Raw genomic sequence first — 16,687 nt, forward strand, 5'->3', positions numbered from 1 at the left:
TGCAAGTTATTTAAAATATGATGAAAAAAAAACCATGACTGTAAAGAATTCATTACAACAACAACAAAGGACTTAAGAAATACATTTTCAAACGAAATGAAGCTTCTTGACAGGGAAGAAACACATTACAATAAATGTGGGTTTTGACACTCTTATGTAGGTGTCATAACAAGCCATAAAATAACACAATATATGTCACAACAGGTGTAAATATATGGGTCATGACAGTGTTATGACCATGTTATGACAGGTTATGACAAGTTATGTCAGCTGTTGTGACATATTATGACATGGTTATGACAAGGTTAACGTGTTACCGAAAAGGTAATATTTCATGTCATGTTTTGATATCAGACAACATGGTGGCATTTTAAAGGAAATGATTAATCCTCTTCAATGAATCAATAAATGTTTCCTTTATGTTTTCATTCTACAGGTGTCATTCAGCAGTGGTCCTAGAGGAGTGGCTTTGTGGGATATGGCCCAATAGCAGCAGCCCGTGATGCCGGACCATTACAGTGACTCCCTCCTGAGCAGACAGACCAAGAGAAGACGAGTGGACATTGGCGTGAAGAGGACTGTGGGCAGCAACGCCGCCAACGCAGCAGCCACAACCAGCGCCGACATCGCCCGTGCCAAAGCAGCCATCTTCGGTGCTATGAACTCTCTCAACTCCTACCACCATGGCTCCGATGCAGACTCCATGGACTGCTCCATGGTGCAGCCGCACGGCCACGCCGGGGTCATCACAGCAACCGACAGCGAGTCCAAGTCCAACGTGCTCCGGAAGCTCCTGAAGAGAGCCAACTCGTATGAAGACGCCATGATGCCCTTCCCGAGTGCCACTATCATCTCCCAGCTCCTCAAGAGTAACATGGCCAAGAACGGAGGAGGAGAGAGAGGGGAGAGGGGGGAGAGAGGAGAGAGAGGGGATGGGGAGTTCCCCAGGTCGGGCCTCTCCAGTGGGGGTTCCGAAGCTCCCCAGGAGGACGCATGCAGTAATTCGTCCCAGGACAGCCCCCAGGAGTGCCTGTTCCCCTTTGGCCATCCCCCAGCTCTGGGCGCCTTCGACCTGGAGCGCCTCAACGACGAGCACCTCCGGGCCAAGCGCGCCCGCGTGGAGAACATAATCCGGGGCATGAGCCACTCGCCCAGCGTGGTGGTGCCCACACGCCACCTCGGAGAGCGGGACCACGAACTGGAACAACGTGAACGGGAGAGGGAGCGAGAGATGGACGCTGACAGGGACAGAGAGATGGAGATGGACTGCCCCCCACAGCCGCCCAGCCCCAGGGGAGAATTGTGCAGCCGGGAGAACAAAAGGAAGCAGCGCCTTCCCCAGCAGCAGCAGCAGAGCTTCACCCAGCTGGTGTGCCAGCGTAAAGAGCAGAAGCAGGAGGAGCGCAAGCAGCTGAAGCTGCAGCTGGAGGACATGCAGAAGCAGCTGCGCCAGCTGCAGGAGAAGTTCTTCCAGATCTACGACTCCACAGACGACTCAGAGCACGACCTGGCCCATGACCTGGGCAACATGTCTGAGGACAGCGCCGGGAGGTCTGATGCTGGGGGAGATGATCGGACACACCGTTCCGACAATGAGATGTCAGACCAGGATCCGGGACACTTCCTGGACCGGGCAAGGGCGTTGCTCCAGGAGCAGGCCCTGCTGACTGAGGGGGATAAGCTCAGGAGAGAGGTGCTGGTCCGGGGGAAAGGTCCTGGTCAGGGCCCCTCCATGCATCATGCAGAGGGCAAGCTGCTGGCTGAGACGCTGAAACAGGAGCTCAACTCGGCAATGAACCAGGTGGTGGAAACAGTGGTCAAGGTGTTTACCAAGCCCCCGCACCCCACACCCCCCCAGGTCTTCCCGCCCCTCCCCATGCCCCCAGAGAGGTTTGGTGTCAACGGCAAGGGCTCCAACCTCCATACAGCCAACCAGCGCCTGCAGTGCTTTGGCGACGTCATCGTTCCCAATCCCCTGGACTCATTCGGCGGCATACCTGTGCCCGGCGCCAATGACCAGACGGAGGCGCTGCCCCTGGTGGTGAGGAAGACCCAAACGGAGCACCATCACCAGTCCTCAGCCGTGGGCGCCCACGGGGGCCATCACCACCCCTCCCTACACCCCTCCTCCCTCTCTGCCTCCATGGGCTTCAGCCCCCCTTCTTTCCGCCACCCCTTTCCCCTGCCTCTCATGGGCTACCCCTTCCAGAGACCTCTGGGCCCACCCTCCGGGGGTTACCCAGGGAAGGACCGCTCCTCCCCAGACTCCATTGACCTGTCCATGGAGACCACCAGCCTGCGGACCAAAATGTCATCAGGGCACCACATGGGGCACCACCACCGGTCGCTCTCTCCGACCCACCCCGGGAGCACCGCAGAGGGGCTCTCCCTGTCCCTCATCAAGTCAGAGTGTGGAGACATGAGCGACATGAACGACATCTCACCATACTCAGGCAGCACCGTATCCTTCACCACACTGAGAGAGGGAGGAAGGCGGGGAGGGAGGGGCATGAGTAGGAGAGAGAGTTAGAGATGCTATAGAAGGGCTGCTTGTTCATCTTAGATAGTGTGACTATTGCATATTATTGCTAAATCACCACACTTTCAGTTCTCTCAAAAACACCCCTCTTTTTTATTTGATCATACCTTTCGCTCTACTAAATGGTTAAAAGCACTCTAGTCACTCTACCATTGGTCAGATAATGTCTCCACGACATTTCTAGCCCTGATTCCCATTTGAAACATGACTGAAAGAGCCAAAAGCTATAGGAAGCTGAAGTTGAGCACAATGGCTGTCTATATTGACATCTATAGTTTAACCCCTGTGTACCCCAATCATGGGCTGCAGATAAAGAGCTAAGGTTCCTATGGGAGGATCACATTCAACCCACTGGGACTGGGCCTAATAGCCTCAACTGATCCGTTCAGTTAGCCCCATTCTCCTAAATAGGCTACCCCTCTACCATTCAGATCTGTCTTTGCAAAGACCTTTCACTCATGAAGCTTCCGTAGCAGTTATTTTGTGTGATTACTATCACTGAAAATGTTATATCAATGACACACACATATACAGTATACACTGACTATACAAAACATTAAGAACACCTTCCTAATATTGAGTTGCAAGCCCCCCTTTTGCTCTCAGAACAGTCTCAATTCGTTGTGGGATGGACTACAAGGTGTTGAAAGCGTTCCACAAGGATGCTGGCCCATGTTGACTCCAACGCTTTCCATGGCACACATACACAATCCATGTCTCAATTGTCTCAAGGCTTAAAAATAATTATTTCACCTGTCTCCTCCCCTTCATCTACACTAATTGAAGTGGATTTAACCAGTGACATCAATAAGCGATCATCGCTTTCACCTGGATTCACCTGGTCAGTCTATGTCATGGAAAGAGCAGGTGCCCTTAATATTTTGTACACTCAGTGTATCTATGGTATTAAAGGCTTGGACATGTTTTGGCTGTCTGACAGCAACTACTGAGAATTGACAGTGAGCAAGTTTTTATTTTACTTGTCTGTGTCTAAAAGTTAGAAATTGATGAATGCATCTAACATTGATGCTACTGTATGGCTACTGTATGTTAGTGCTGATGTGTGTCACCTCAGGGCTCGGCCTTTGTGTGTGTTTGTGTGTGTGTGGGAGATAGGGTTCGCCTGAGGACTCAGTAAAAACGTTTATAAATGTTTTATCTTTCTCACCCCCTCCTCCCTGTCTTTTCTTTGAAACGGACGTTAACAGGTGTTTGCAGCGAGCTGTTTTACTTTCATTACGGTGCCTTATTTTGTCTTCTGACCAAAGGGGGAGCACTTCCCAGAGATCCATAATCCTCTGCTACTCTGAGAGAGAGAGAGAGAGAGAGAGAGAGAGAGAGAGAGAGAGAGAGAGAGAGAGAGAGAGAGAGAGTAAAACAATTAAAACAATAACTTCATATGCCAGATGCTTTTTTTCTAATGTGGCGTTTATAATTATGGGGCATTAATAGATGTACTCACTTTAATGGGAAGAATAGTTAGAACAACACGGCCATGTGTTACAAATTCATTTTATTTTTCGCCACAGGTTAATTTCACGGCTCCAACAACTAAAGACGGCACAGATTGTCAGACATTTTGTGGGGTTTGTTAAAGTTCATCGGTGTATATTGTCCTTACACCTGAAATGAGGAAGTGGAGCAGCTATTTTCTCTCTTGACTTTGAGGTTTTGGGGAAGTGCTGTAGAGAATGATGATGACTTGTAGGATGTGCTCAGAGAACACTAGGCCAGCTGGTACAAAGGCACCAACATGGCTAAATAATAGCCGTGTGTCACCCCAAGTCCAATCACTATTACATTTGCAAGCTGTGAGAGATATTAATTAATCAAGATTCACTGTTGCTTGATTGTGTGCTTGATGGTGAAGCATAGGGAGAAGATCCTGTGTTTATAGATTTTTGCGACTTAAAAATAATGTATTTAATTATATAGAAAAGTAATCTATGTAATGATGTGATTGTCATTAGTTTTGAATTATTTTGATTTAGAAGCGAGAGCGTAGTAGTCTCATTGGGAAAGCCCAGTCTTATGGGACTGACATGATTGTGTCTTTACAGCAGCAAGCCACCTTGCCCGCTTCTCTCTCTCTCTCTCGCTTCTCTCTCTCTCGCTTCTCTCTCTCTCTCTCTCTCTCTCTCTCTCTCTCTCTCTCTCTCTCTCTCTCTCTCTCTCTCTCTCTCTCTCTCTCTCTCTCTCTCTCTCTCTCTCTCTCTCTTGCTCTCTCTGAGGGGCCATTGTATCCCTCGCTCTTGGAGCAGATGGTGTGGTGTGGTGTGGAGAGTGGAGGGCTGCTCTTTTGGCCAGGCCTGTCGGAATACGTTTAGCCTGCCAGGGTTCTCCCCATTGGCCCTCCCTCCCTATTGTTGGACATACATACAGACCTACAGAGTAGCCCTTTATTTGTCGGTTCAAGAGATAATAGTTACTACTGATTGCTTTCCGCTCGAGGACAGAGACCTTTTTCATTCTGCTCTGGGTTTTATATGTAGCTCATCTCTTTTCAATGTCTTAGCCCCAGATTGATATTAGCTGAATTATACAGCCGTTAATTCACCGTGGAAATGGCTTGGGCCCGTCCGCAGCACAGATGTGTTCCAGGGATGCAGCGCCTATCACTGGATGGGTTCACTGCCTTGGAGGCCCTCTTCCTCCTCCTCCCTCCTCCTCCTCCCAAGGTTTGGCAGCACTATGGAGGCTGGAGGCTGTGGGAGGAGCAGGGGGAGGAAGGGGGTGTAAATGAGGTTGAAACAACTCTATCGTTCAATGTGCCCCCCCAACCACCCCCTCCTTCCTCCTGAGACTTCCCTTGGAAAACCTTAGTTTCTAAAATCTATGACGTGTGTATTTTAAATGAATAAGGTCTACAGCTCTGTTATAGAGAGACAAGGCACTTAGAAACTTCGTACGGGTTGTCCCTTTAAAACCTTGTTTTTACATCAATATGAAGCCAATGTTACGTCAGTAGATCCTGTCTTTAGTTGTAATGTCTTGTCGCCAAGCCATTAGGCTCCTCTCTCATAACCAGTGTTAACTGCTTTCTTTGTCTGTGATATGCAAATTTCTCATTTGTTTCTTCCTTTTTTTGGGTGGAGGTTGGAGGGGGGTATGATGAGGGGAAGAGGGAAAGGCGTTTGCTTACTTTGACTGTGAAATGAGCTCCTTATGTAAAGGCACCAGCTGTGGCGCTGGCCAACGTTTTATTTACTGTGACGCGCTCACACCTGATTCGGAGTGGATGCTAATCGCAAGCAAATGGTTTGGCCCTGGTTCACTCACTACTCCCTAACAACTAACAACTGATTCAAGATCAGCCCTACCCTTCTCCAGTGCTATTGTTATCCTAAAACAATGAATGTTAAACGCATAATATTGGTTTGGCCTATATATATTATAGTCTTCAAGGAAAACAATGAACTAGCTAATTATTGTACATTAAGTGCATGTTAATTACACATTAGTTATATTAAAAACACATAATCTGAAATAGCAGTGGTTGTAGGTCAAGTTTACACATTGCTCAGATTGCAAGGTCAGCCATTTTAATTATAATTTCCCCTCCAAAGAACGGTATATTTCCTTGACGGCAGCCATGTTCAGATTCAGGAGGGTCTCTCCCCCAACCACCTGAAGAAGGCGAAGCTCATGTTCTTCTACGCTCGTTACCCCAGCTCCAACATGCTCAAGATGTTCTTCTCCGACGTCAAGGTGAGCCACACCCCGGCACCCCAACCTTTCACCTTTCACCTTTCCACCTCTATCATCATGAAAGGAGTAGGATGACGTAGGCCCTAGACTAATGTTGCTCCTTGAAGTAGAAGTTGCCCTTGGGCACTGATCTAAGATCAGTTTACCCTCCCAAAATCCTAAACTTAATTATTTACCCAGTGGTTATGGTAGGAATTTGGTGAGTGTAAGCTGATCCTAGATCTGCTACATGAAGCTCATGAAAACATACTTTGGGCTGGCACTCCTCTGTCTACCTGTAGCTGTCTCCATAGTTATCTACCTGTCCAGGTGTGTTCAACACCGTCTTTGTGTCTGTCCTTTGTCTTTCCAGCGGAAGTGACTGTCCTTGCCCCCGGTGACAACTGTAAAGACAGATCACCATGCCTGGTCTTTTCTTCCTTTTTTTTTGCTCTTGTGTTTTTCTATGCCTGTGCACTTACCTCAGACTACAGTTAAAAGTTGAGTGAAGCGATTACTCTTCTCACTGAGATGTTCTTCCAGGATAGTGCTGTACTAACGTGAAGTGCCTGTTGTAACATGCATGGTGTATGGAGTATGGAGTATTCTTGTGTGTCTTGCTGCAATGCTTCTGTATGAGGATCTTTCCCCTATTAAGTCATGGCTTTATGCAAAAGAGAGAGGATGAGGAAGTTGTAATAGGTAATATTTAGAAGGGAGAGGGACTGGGGGAGCATGTAAAAGGGTTGGAGAGGGTGCGATGAAGGAGGGGTAGACATGGGGTAGATGATAGGATAGCGTGCAGAGAAACAGGAGGGGTTATCTGAGCAGGTGTAAGGGTGGGAACGGAGTGAGGGAAAGAAGGAGAGAAGGACGGAGTAGGGAAATGGTAAGGATGAGCATGAGGTATGTGGGGTTAGAGGACAGGGCCAGGGTGTGAACAAACAAAGCACAAGTTAGCAGCACAACAGAGAACAATGCAACAAGGCTACACAAGAGATGTGCTGGTGTCTTGTTTGTTTTGTTGTTGTTGTTGTTGTTGTTTTTGTTCCGTCCCTCTCGGACCATAAGGAGGGTAAACACTGTGACAGATCCAGGTTATCTTATTCAAATCAGCAGAATAAGGTCCCTTTTTTTCCCCCAGCTGCCCCCTCTGTCACCATAGTGACCAACTACTAACCACAACCCCCAGGTCACGTGACAAGCTCCCTCGTCGAGTTTTAGGAGGGGCGATGATGTGTGTTTTGTGTGTTTGTGATGAGGGTGGAGGGGTGGGGGTGGCACTCTCACTGTCAAGGCGGGCATAGGCCGCTTTCACTCCCTGAGTTTAGATGATAGATAATAGAATCTCTGCCACAGTATTTTTTATGACTGGATGATAGTCTCTCCTATTTTTGTTGGTGGTCCAAAATTCACCTGGTATGGTAGCTAGTGCGGTTAGCACATTTGAACCCATTGTTTATCAGTATCCTAGTCCGACTAATTTCTTTTGAAGGACGTATCTCGGTAATACTTTATTTAGATAGTCCATCTGTAGATGCTCTACAGACCATCGGTTACATTTCAACTAACTATCTACTAACCCTAGCCCTAACCCTTATCCTAACCCTAAACTTAACCCTAACCTTAACCCTTACCCTAAACCTAACCCTAACCGTAATCTTATCAAGCATTTGCTTGTCAACAGATAGTTTGTTAATAGTATGAAAATCTGTAGAGCATCTACAAATGGACTATCCGGACTATCCAAATAAAGTGTGACCGGTATCTCAAATTGAATGGCATTACCATACACTTAAACAACAAGGTCAAATAGTTAAGGGGATTAAGATTGTAGTGTCTTTGTCTTGGTTAACAGTGGAGGACAATGGAGGTGGCATGGCTAAGATAGTCTCCATATATGGGAATGGGAGCTGCCAGTTCATAAACAGTCAATGAACTAAACAGACCAGACCCAGCTGCTATCGGATTGGTGCCTATGGGAGAGCCACCCCTTAATTATTTTCAATGGTAAACGGCATGAGTGGGACATCTTCATTCATCCACCATCTTTGGAGTCGCTAGTGACTAACTAATTAGGCATGGCCAGCTGATGCAAGGCAAGGAGAGTGGCATTATTAGACAAATGTGCTCTAAGAGCTAATAAGATCTTGACTAATAAGGTCCCGACTGTAGAAGTATGTAATGAACGTGGGAAGTGGGTTGGCCTGACAACGGCGTGACGCTGCGCCGTCTTGACGCTCGTTAACTAGGGATGGTGGAAGAGCGTTCTGACTCCTGACCTGATAGGTAAATGTTGTGACAGATGTAACATAATATGATTGTTGTTGTCGCTGCATCAGTTTAGCATCACACTATCCTTTCACTTACTAGGTATGGTAGCTAGTGCGGTTAGCACATTTGAACCCATTGTTTATCAGTATCCTACTACTTGTGGTCCTCTGTAGCTCAATTGGTAGAGCATGGCGCTTGTAACGCCAGGGTAGTGGTTTCGATCCCCGGGACCACCCATACGTAAACATGTATGCACACATGACTGTAAATCGCTTTGGATAAAAGCATCTGCTAAATGGCATATTATATTATTATATTATATTACTACAGATCATGATTGATCAACTTGTGTGTTTTGACATGGTTCAGTTAGCCATCACTATTGATCGCCAATCACCAGCTTCTCTGTTTTGACCCAGACAGGTCATAGGTTATTGTTATGGTGTGATGGATGAACAATAGGCTAAACACAACCTTAGCATTATGTCTGGTTTCTATATTTCAGTGGATGTGATGTCAGAGACAGTAAATGTCAATGTTGTTTAAAAATGTTGGGTTCATAAATGAACTCTGAATACACAAACGAGGAAGCAAAATTATTCAAATGACGTCCCAAACTGATGCTGTTGTGAAAATTTCTCTCTCTCTCTCTCGCTCTCTCTCTCTCTCTCTCTCTCTCTCTCTCTCTCTCTCTCTCTCTCTCTCTCTCTTTTCATGAGAGCTCTTGTTTTGGACACTCTCACTGCCCCCCACTCCCCCCCCTCTCTCTCTCTCTCTCTCTCTCTCTCTCTCTCTCTCTCTCTTCTCTCTCTCTCTCTCTCTCTCTCTCTCTCTCTCTCTCTCTCTCTCTCTTTCTCTTCATCTCTTTATCTCTCTTTCTGTCAGGCCGTTGTGTGTATTCGGCACACATGCCTCACTATTTGTGCAAGTGGTGCTGTGGAGTGGATGAGGTCAGGAGGTTTTTCCTTTCTATATCTCATTCCTTGTCTTGTCTTTTTTTTTGCTGATGGTGTGGGATGCTCGCCCTGCGCTACGAAAAGCCAGGCTCTGGATTCCAGGGCCGGTTTGTGTAGAGTCAGCCAATAGGCAACGAGAGATTACCTCCCACAATTCACCCCTGCAAAAACAGGAAGCGGTAGAAAGCCCTTATGACTGTGGAGGGGCTTTAATCAGAGAGAGAGAGAGCGACAGAGAGGCCGCTTCTGTTTCTGCTCCTCTTGTTGTTTTTCAAATAGCTTGGTTGTCTGAGGTCATGTGATTCTTCCTCCTCTCCATTGTTTGGCAGGCAGGGAGATGGACGGACACAGAGCAGAGTGTACCTGTTTTTCTGTCTGTCCTGGGCAGAGCTGCTGGGTGACTTTACTGTCAATGTCATCACAATGTGCAGGAGACACCTTGTTGGTGTGTCTCTCTCCTTTGAGGTCTTTCAGTCTGCCGTATTTGTGATGTCATACGATCACTGATAATACAGAATGGGGAATTAACATGATCTAACAAAGTTTACTCAGCAGCTCTCTAAAATATTACTGGATAAGCTTATGACATGTACAATACATGACCAAAAGTATGTGGACACCCGCTCGGCGAACATCTCATTCAAAAATTATGGGCCACGTTGAAAGTCATATGGAGTTGGTCCCCCTTTTGCTGCTATAACAGCCTCCACTGTTCTGGGAAGGCTTTCGACTAGATGTTGGAACATTGCTGCGGGGACTTGCTGCCATTCAGCCACAAGAGCATTAGTGAGGTCGGGCACTGATGTTGGGCGATTAGGCCTGGCTTGCAGTCGGTGTTCCAATTCATCCCAAGGTATTCGATGGGGTTGAGGTCAAGGCTCTGTGCAGGCCAGTCAAGTTCTTCCACACCGATCTCAACAAACCATTTCTGTATGGACCTCGCTTTGTGCACGGGGGCATTGTCATGCTGAAACAGGAAACAGCCTTTCCCAAACTGTTGCCACAAAGTTGGAAGCACAGAATCATCTAGAATGTCACTGTAGCGTTAAGATTTCCCTTCACTGGAACTAAGGGGCCTATCCCGAACCATGAAAAACAGCCCAAGACCATTAGTCATTCTCCACCAAACTTTACAGTTGGCACTATGCATTGGGGCAGGTAGCGTTCTCCTGGCATCCGTCAAACCCAGATTCATCCGTCGGACTGCCAGTTGGTGAAGCATGATTCATCACTCCAGAGAACACGTTTTCACTGCTCCAAAGTCCAATGGTGGCGAACTTTACACCACTCCAGCCGACGCTTGGCATTGCGCATGGTGATCTTAGGCTTGTGTGCGGCTGCTCGGGCCATGGAAACCCATTTTATTTTGCTCCCGACTAACAGTTCTTGTGCTGACGTTGCTTCCGATTTTTACACACTATGCGCTTCAGCACCCGGCGATCCCATTCTGTGAGCTTGTATGGCCTACCACTTCGTGGCTGAGCCGTTGTTGCTCCTTGACGTTTCCACTTCACAATAACAGCATTTACAGTTGACCGGGGCAGCTCTAGCAGGGCAGAAATTTGATGAACTGACATGTTGAAAAGATGGCATCCTATGGTGCTGCCACATTGAAAGTCATTGAGCTCTTCAGTTAGGCTATTCTACTGCCAATGTTTGTCTATGGAGATTGCATGGCGGTGTGCTCGATTTTATACACGTCAGCAACTGGTGTGGCTGAAATAGCCGAATCCACTAATTTGAAGGGGTGTTCACATACTTTTGCATATATAGTGAATGTCCCTGTTGTCTTATAGAAAATGAATAGGATTTTGTTTCTGTGTTGAAAAGAGTTTAATCGTTGGGACTTGAGTGTTTTCCTTCTCTGGTGCTGTGTGTATAGTTTTATGTAGGTTGCATGATAGGGTAGAGTGTGTGTGTGTGTGTTTTGTTCCTTTGTTGATAACGTTTAAGGTTGACCTTTTGCAGGCTCTCGAGTGTGAGTGTGAGTGTGAGTGTGAGTGTGAGAAACACGCTCTCGCCGTCCCTCTTAGCCAATCACGCCTACACATACACGCGCACACACACACTCCAACAGGCCATGGACATCTCATGTCTCTCTTGGCTGACCCCTGCCAGCTCAGATTAAGGAGTCCCGGTGATGTGTTGCTTTGAAATAGTTCCCCACAACAGAACACTGACGGAACTCCTGAGTGGCGCAGTGGTCTAAGGCACTGCATCGCAGTCCTCGCTGTGCCACTAGAGATCCTGGTTCGTATCCAGGCTCTGTCGCAGCCGGCCGCGACCAGGAGACTCATGGGCGGCGCACAATTGGCCCAGCGTCGTCCAGGGTAGGGGAGTGAATGGCCGGCAGGGATGTAGCTCAGTTGATAGAGCATGGCGTTTGCAACGTCAGGGTTGTGGGTTCGATTCCCACGGGGGGCCAGTATGAAAAAATATAAAATATGTATTCACTAACTGTAAGTCGCTCTGGATAAGAGCGTCTGCTAAATGACTAAAATGTAAATGTAAAATGGAACACTGAACACTCTGGTCCTTTGTCCCCCCACAAGCAACTTAATGAAACAAGAATGGGACCTGATTTGCAACAAATACCTTTAGTAGACACACTTAAATTGAATCTCTCTCTTTCTCTCTTTGTATGCATGTAATGTGTGATTTAACCACATTTCATCCTCGTACAGTAGATATTCCATACAGTAGATTGAAACATGCATTGTGTCAGATAGATGTTGAGCTATAAATCCTGTATAATGAAGTGATCCTTGTCCAAAGTGACAAATCTATCAGTCAGAGGGCTGGAGTGACACTAAAGGTCTCCAGTGTGAGTGATGACATCTCTTTCACTGACTTTAATCTCAGTATGCAGCCCTCAATCACACACACACAAACACACACATACACACACACAGGTACCGCTCACCCCAACCCATCCAATAGAGAGTGATGTGTCTGAGTAGTGACGTATCTGTGATAGTGAACGCACAAGTGTATGTGCATGAGTGTGTGTGTATGTCTCTTTTTGAGACTACATCAAATATGTGTACAATAATAGCCCCTGTGTGTGTGTAATTGTAAGAGTCAGTTATTTGTTTGTTTGACACTTCGATGTCATGACCCTTGCCTGCTGACAGTTCACGTTCCTACGCTGCCCTGGTCTATTGTCCAGCCCTGCTGTTCTCTACACCCCTCTCCCTCCCCCTACTACCCCCCCCCCCCATGCAAAACAATGTCAGGCAGACTTACTCTTTCAGTCCTCCCCCATTATGTCATCCACAGACCATTCCAGAAAATAATGACCCCTCCTTTGCCCCCCCCCTCCAATCCCTGTCTCTCTCATCCTCTCCCTCTCTCACTTTATCTCTCCCTTTTTTTCTCTCTCCTTCCTCTCTGTCACAGCCCATGCCTAGCTCAAATGAGGCCGTGTGTGAGCCTGCGCTAGTGTGTGTGCATGTGTGTGTGTGTCGGCCCGGATCAGATGAGAGTGTGTTCTGGAACAATAGTCAGAGCCTAATCTCCATGTCAAAACCGCTCTCCCTCCCCAGCGAGTGGCTGCTCGGCATTTAGTAATGTTTTCTCTCCTATTCTCCCAGAATCACAAAAAGAGCAGAAAGGAGGCATGGAGGGTGAGAGTGGGGGAGTTGGTGTAGGGACGGGGCAGGGATATGGGGATAGGGGAGTGTAAGGCTTTTAGGGAGGGGGCTGAGGGATGAGTTAAAGGATTTGGGGGGGCTGAAGGATGAGGTAAAGGGTTTTGAGGGATGTGTGCGTGTGCATGTGTGTGCGTGTGCATGTGTGTGCGTACCCGCACGTGTGTGTGTGCGTACGTTTGTGTGATGGTCCAGGCTGGGGACTGTTCTGGGCCCTGAGGTCCTTATCTTCCTTTCTGTCTGTTTGGACAATGTGTTTTCAGTAGCGAGGCAAAACGGAAGACAGCTCCAGCTCCACTAGGCCTTTAATAGGTTTATGTCCTATTGAATCCATGCAGCCACACAGATCAGATAGCCAGGCCTTCTCAGCACTAATCATCTCTCTCTCTATTCTTCTCTCTCTATTTTTTTCTTTTCCCCCTTTCTTTTCTTTTACTCTAGCCTGAGAGGGGTGGAGAGGCAGGGTGCAGTGCAGGGTAATTGGTGAATGGGGTTAAGTACATGTTTGAGCCCCCTGCGGGCAAGGGAGCTTTAGATGATGACTTAATCGTTTTTCTGGTCAATTATGTGTTTGTGGTTGCTCCCCTCCCAGCCCAGCCACGTTTACGATAGGGGGAGGTCCAGTCCCCCAGGGAAAAGAACAGAATAGCAGACACACACTCTCACTCTTTTTCTTCTCTCTTCCTCTGTCTTACTTTATGTCTCTATTTATTATCTTCTCTCTCCGTCCTGCTGCGGTCTTTCTCTCTCTTGTCTTTTATCTCTTTCTCTGTTATCGGCCTACCTCCAGACTCCCTGATGTGATATGAATCCCCCTATGCCCCCTTAACTACACCTTAACTACACTCAACAATGATGTCTTCATCACAGAGCCCAGAAAGCCTTAAAACGCTTGGTTCTGCACAATAATGTGGCCCTATATATTTTATAATTTCATGGCATTTTGGACATGTCAAATAAAATCTAATCCAATATTATTAGTGTTGGTATTATCATGATGTCAATTAATTATCCAGGTTAAATAAATTACCATTATTTATGAAATAATTATTTTCATAATTATGATAATTATTACTCAAAATCTCTCTGACCCTTTATCTCTCATAGTTTAACTACCAGGGTTGGGCTCAGTTCCGAATTTAATTGAGAATGCCTCCTAAATTCCAATTCAATTCTTGAATTTGAATAGAATTTGAAGTAGTAAAAAGGATACAGAATCGCAATTCGAATTTGAATGAAAGGAAATATAATTAAATTCAGTTAAACTAAATGAAATTCAAAAGCCTCTTCTATTTTATATTAGGTCTTGTCTATACAAATAAACATCTTGTACAATTTTCAGGACAAACTCTTCAAATGAATGATCACGGAAAGCGAAACCTGTATATTATCCTAAATTATTATATTTCATGAATCACCTACATTTTGTTCAATATGGGGAAAACACTACATTTCCAAGAATGCATTAGTTTAACCTAAAATATATAATTAGAAAATTAAGACAAAATGGCTGCTTGTCACAAAAAGCTTAGAGATGTGATCTGAATAATGTTATTTACCACCCTCAAATTCACTAACAGGGCTTTGGACTCTTAGGCCCAATTGCTCTGTCATTAGCTTAGCTGCATGTTAAGCATCAAGCTGAGTTTTAGCTAACATTTTTGTAAACAAGTCTATGCTGTGACAGAGCAATTGTCCCATATGTTTTAAATTGGTTGTTTACATTATAATTGTTTGTAAACATTTAAATAAAAGCCTACAAATATAGTGGGAATGATCAGTAGTTCTAAGCTCATGAGGCATAAACAGTATGAGTGATTTTCTCCAAGAATCAATGGCTTTACATTATATCCAAAAATGTCCGCAAAATCTTTGCACCAATCACGGAGGTATGGTCTAATATAACTGCATTGTTTGTCGAGAAAATATAATTGCCTTTCCACTCGCTAAGGTTAAAAGAGTATATGAACATTGTTTCCAGAGAAAAGTGATATATTCTTTGGTATCTGGAAGTGTAACCTGTCAGATTCAATGAAACACTCATGTTCTATGACTGAGTGGAATTTCTTTGAATTGCCCTGAATTAAATTATACTTCCTGTCACAAACTCAAATTCAATTTGAATTTCAACTCATGAGTTGAATTGAGGTTAATTCCAAAATGCTGAATTTATCCCAACCCTGTTAACTACTATACTGTATATTATTATTATTATTTTTTTGGTCATTTAGCAGACGCTCTTATCCAGAGCGACTTACAGGAGCAATTAGGGTTAAGTGCCTTGCTCAAGGGCACATCGACAGATTTTTCACCTAGTCGGCTCAGGGATTAGAACCAGCGACCTTTCGGTTACTGGCACAACGCTCTTACCCACTAAGCTACCTGCCGCCCTATATAATACATAGGGCATATATAATACATTATAACATTATAACATTATTATCATATAATCCTTATTATTAAAGCCCCTCTCTCCCATCTCTCCTATCTCTCCTATCTCTCCTATCTCTCCTATCTCTCCTATCTCTCCCATCTCTCCCATCTCTCCTATCTCTCCTATCTCTCCTATCTCTCCTATCTCTCCCATCTCTCCTATTTATCCTATCTCTCCTATCTCTCCTATCTCTCCTCTCCCGTAGTTTAACCGCTGCATCACGTCCCAGCTCATCAAGTGGTTCAGTAACTTCCGGGAGTTCTACTACATTCAAATGGAGAAGTTTGCCCGGCAGGCTATCAACGACGGTGTCACCGGGGTGGAGGAGATGAGCGTCAGCCGCGACTGCGAGCTCTACCGAGCCCTCAACATGCACTACAACAAGGCCAATGACTTTGAGGTAGGACCACTTTTAGTTCGACACCCATTTACTGCTATGTGACCATAGTCTTGCCTGAATACTAATGTGATGCACGGTTTAATAAGGCTAATGATGTTGCGGTAGTACACCATTCAGTGCAACACTTATTCAGTACTACTCACCACTGATTAGCTCACTCAGTATTTTTTGTAATGTACAATAAAAGTGTCCTGATACCAAACATAAAGTATACATACACTACCTGGGAAGGGTGAGTTCCCCTTAGTGGACTAGATAGATAGATAGATAGATAGATAGATAGATAGATAGATAGATAGATAGATAGATAGATAGATAGATAGATAGATAGATAGATAGATAGATAGATAGATAGATAGATAGATAGATAGATAGATAGATAGATAGATAGATAGATAGATAGATAGATAGATAGATAGATAGATAGATAGATAGATAGATAGATAGATAGATAGATAGATAGATAGATAGATAGATAGATAGATAGATAGATAGATAGATAGATAGATAGATAGATAGATAGATAGATAGATAGATAGATAACTCAATGACTTATCAAAAACAAAAAAAGCTAATTAAAAAACACCCTCTTGTGTTCCCTGAGAGAGAAGTACAGTAAGGGTGTTCTAAATGCTTATGAAATGTTTGCAGAACGTCGAGTCCAGCACAATAGGTCTTCAATGTCAGCTGACAATAGGCCTTTAAAAGTCTGCAGCTGAGAATGGCCTGGAGTGGTGTGTGTGTGCG

The 16,687-nt window shown here is 45.4% G+C and overlaps 1 protein-coding gene across 1 annotated transcript in view; it reads left to right on the top strand.

Annotated features, from left to right (window-relative positions):
• Window positions 1-502: 502 nt before the first annotated feature.
• The window catches only part of LOC311108720 (prospero homeobox protein 1-like), a gene marked incomplete at both ends in the record, with an annotated part of 30,696 nt that continues 14,511 nt past the window's right edge, over window positions 503-16,687 (top strand). The window contains 3 exons of the mRNA XM_084151442.1: window positions 503-2,461; window positions 6,140-6,247; window positions 15,746-15,940. Coding sequence (XP_084007568.1) covers window positions 503-2,461; window positions 6,140-6,247; window positions 15,746-15,940 — 2,262 coding nt within the window. The remainder of the gene's footprint in view (window positions 2,462-6,139; window positions 6,248-15,745; window positions 15,941-16,687) is intronic.

The sequence above is a fragment of the Coregonus lavaretus genome (genome assembly GCF_964263955.1).
Source record: "Coregonus lavaretus genome assembly, chromosome: 33".
In the NCBI taxonomy this organism is placed as follows: Eukaryota; Metazoa; Chordata; class Actinopteri; order Salmoniformes; family Salmonidae; genus Coregonus; species Coregonus lavaretus.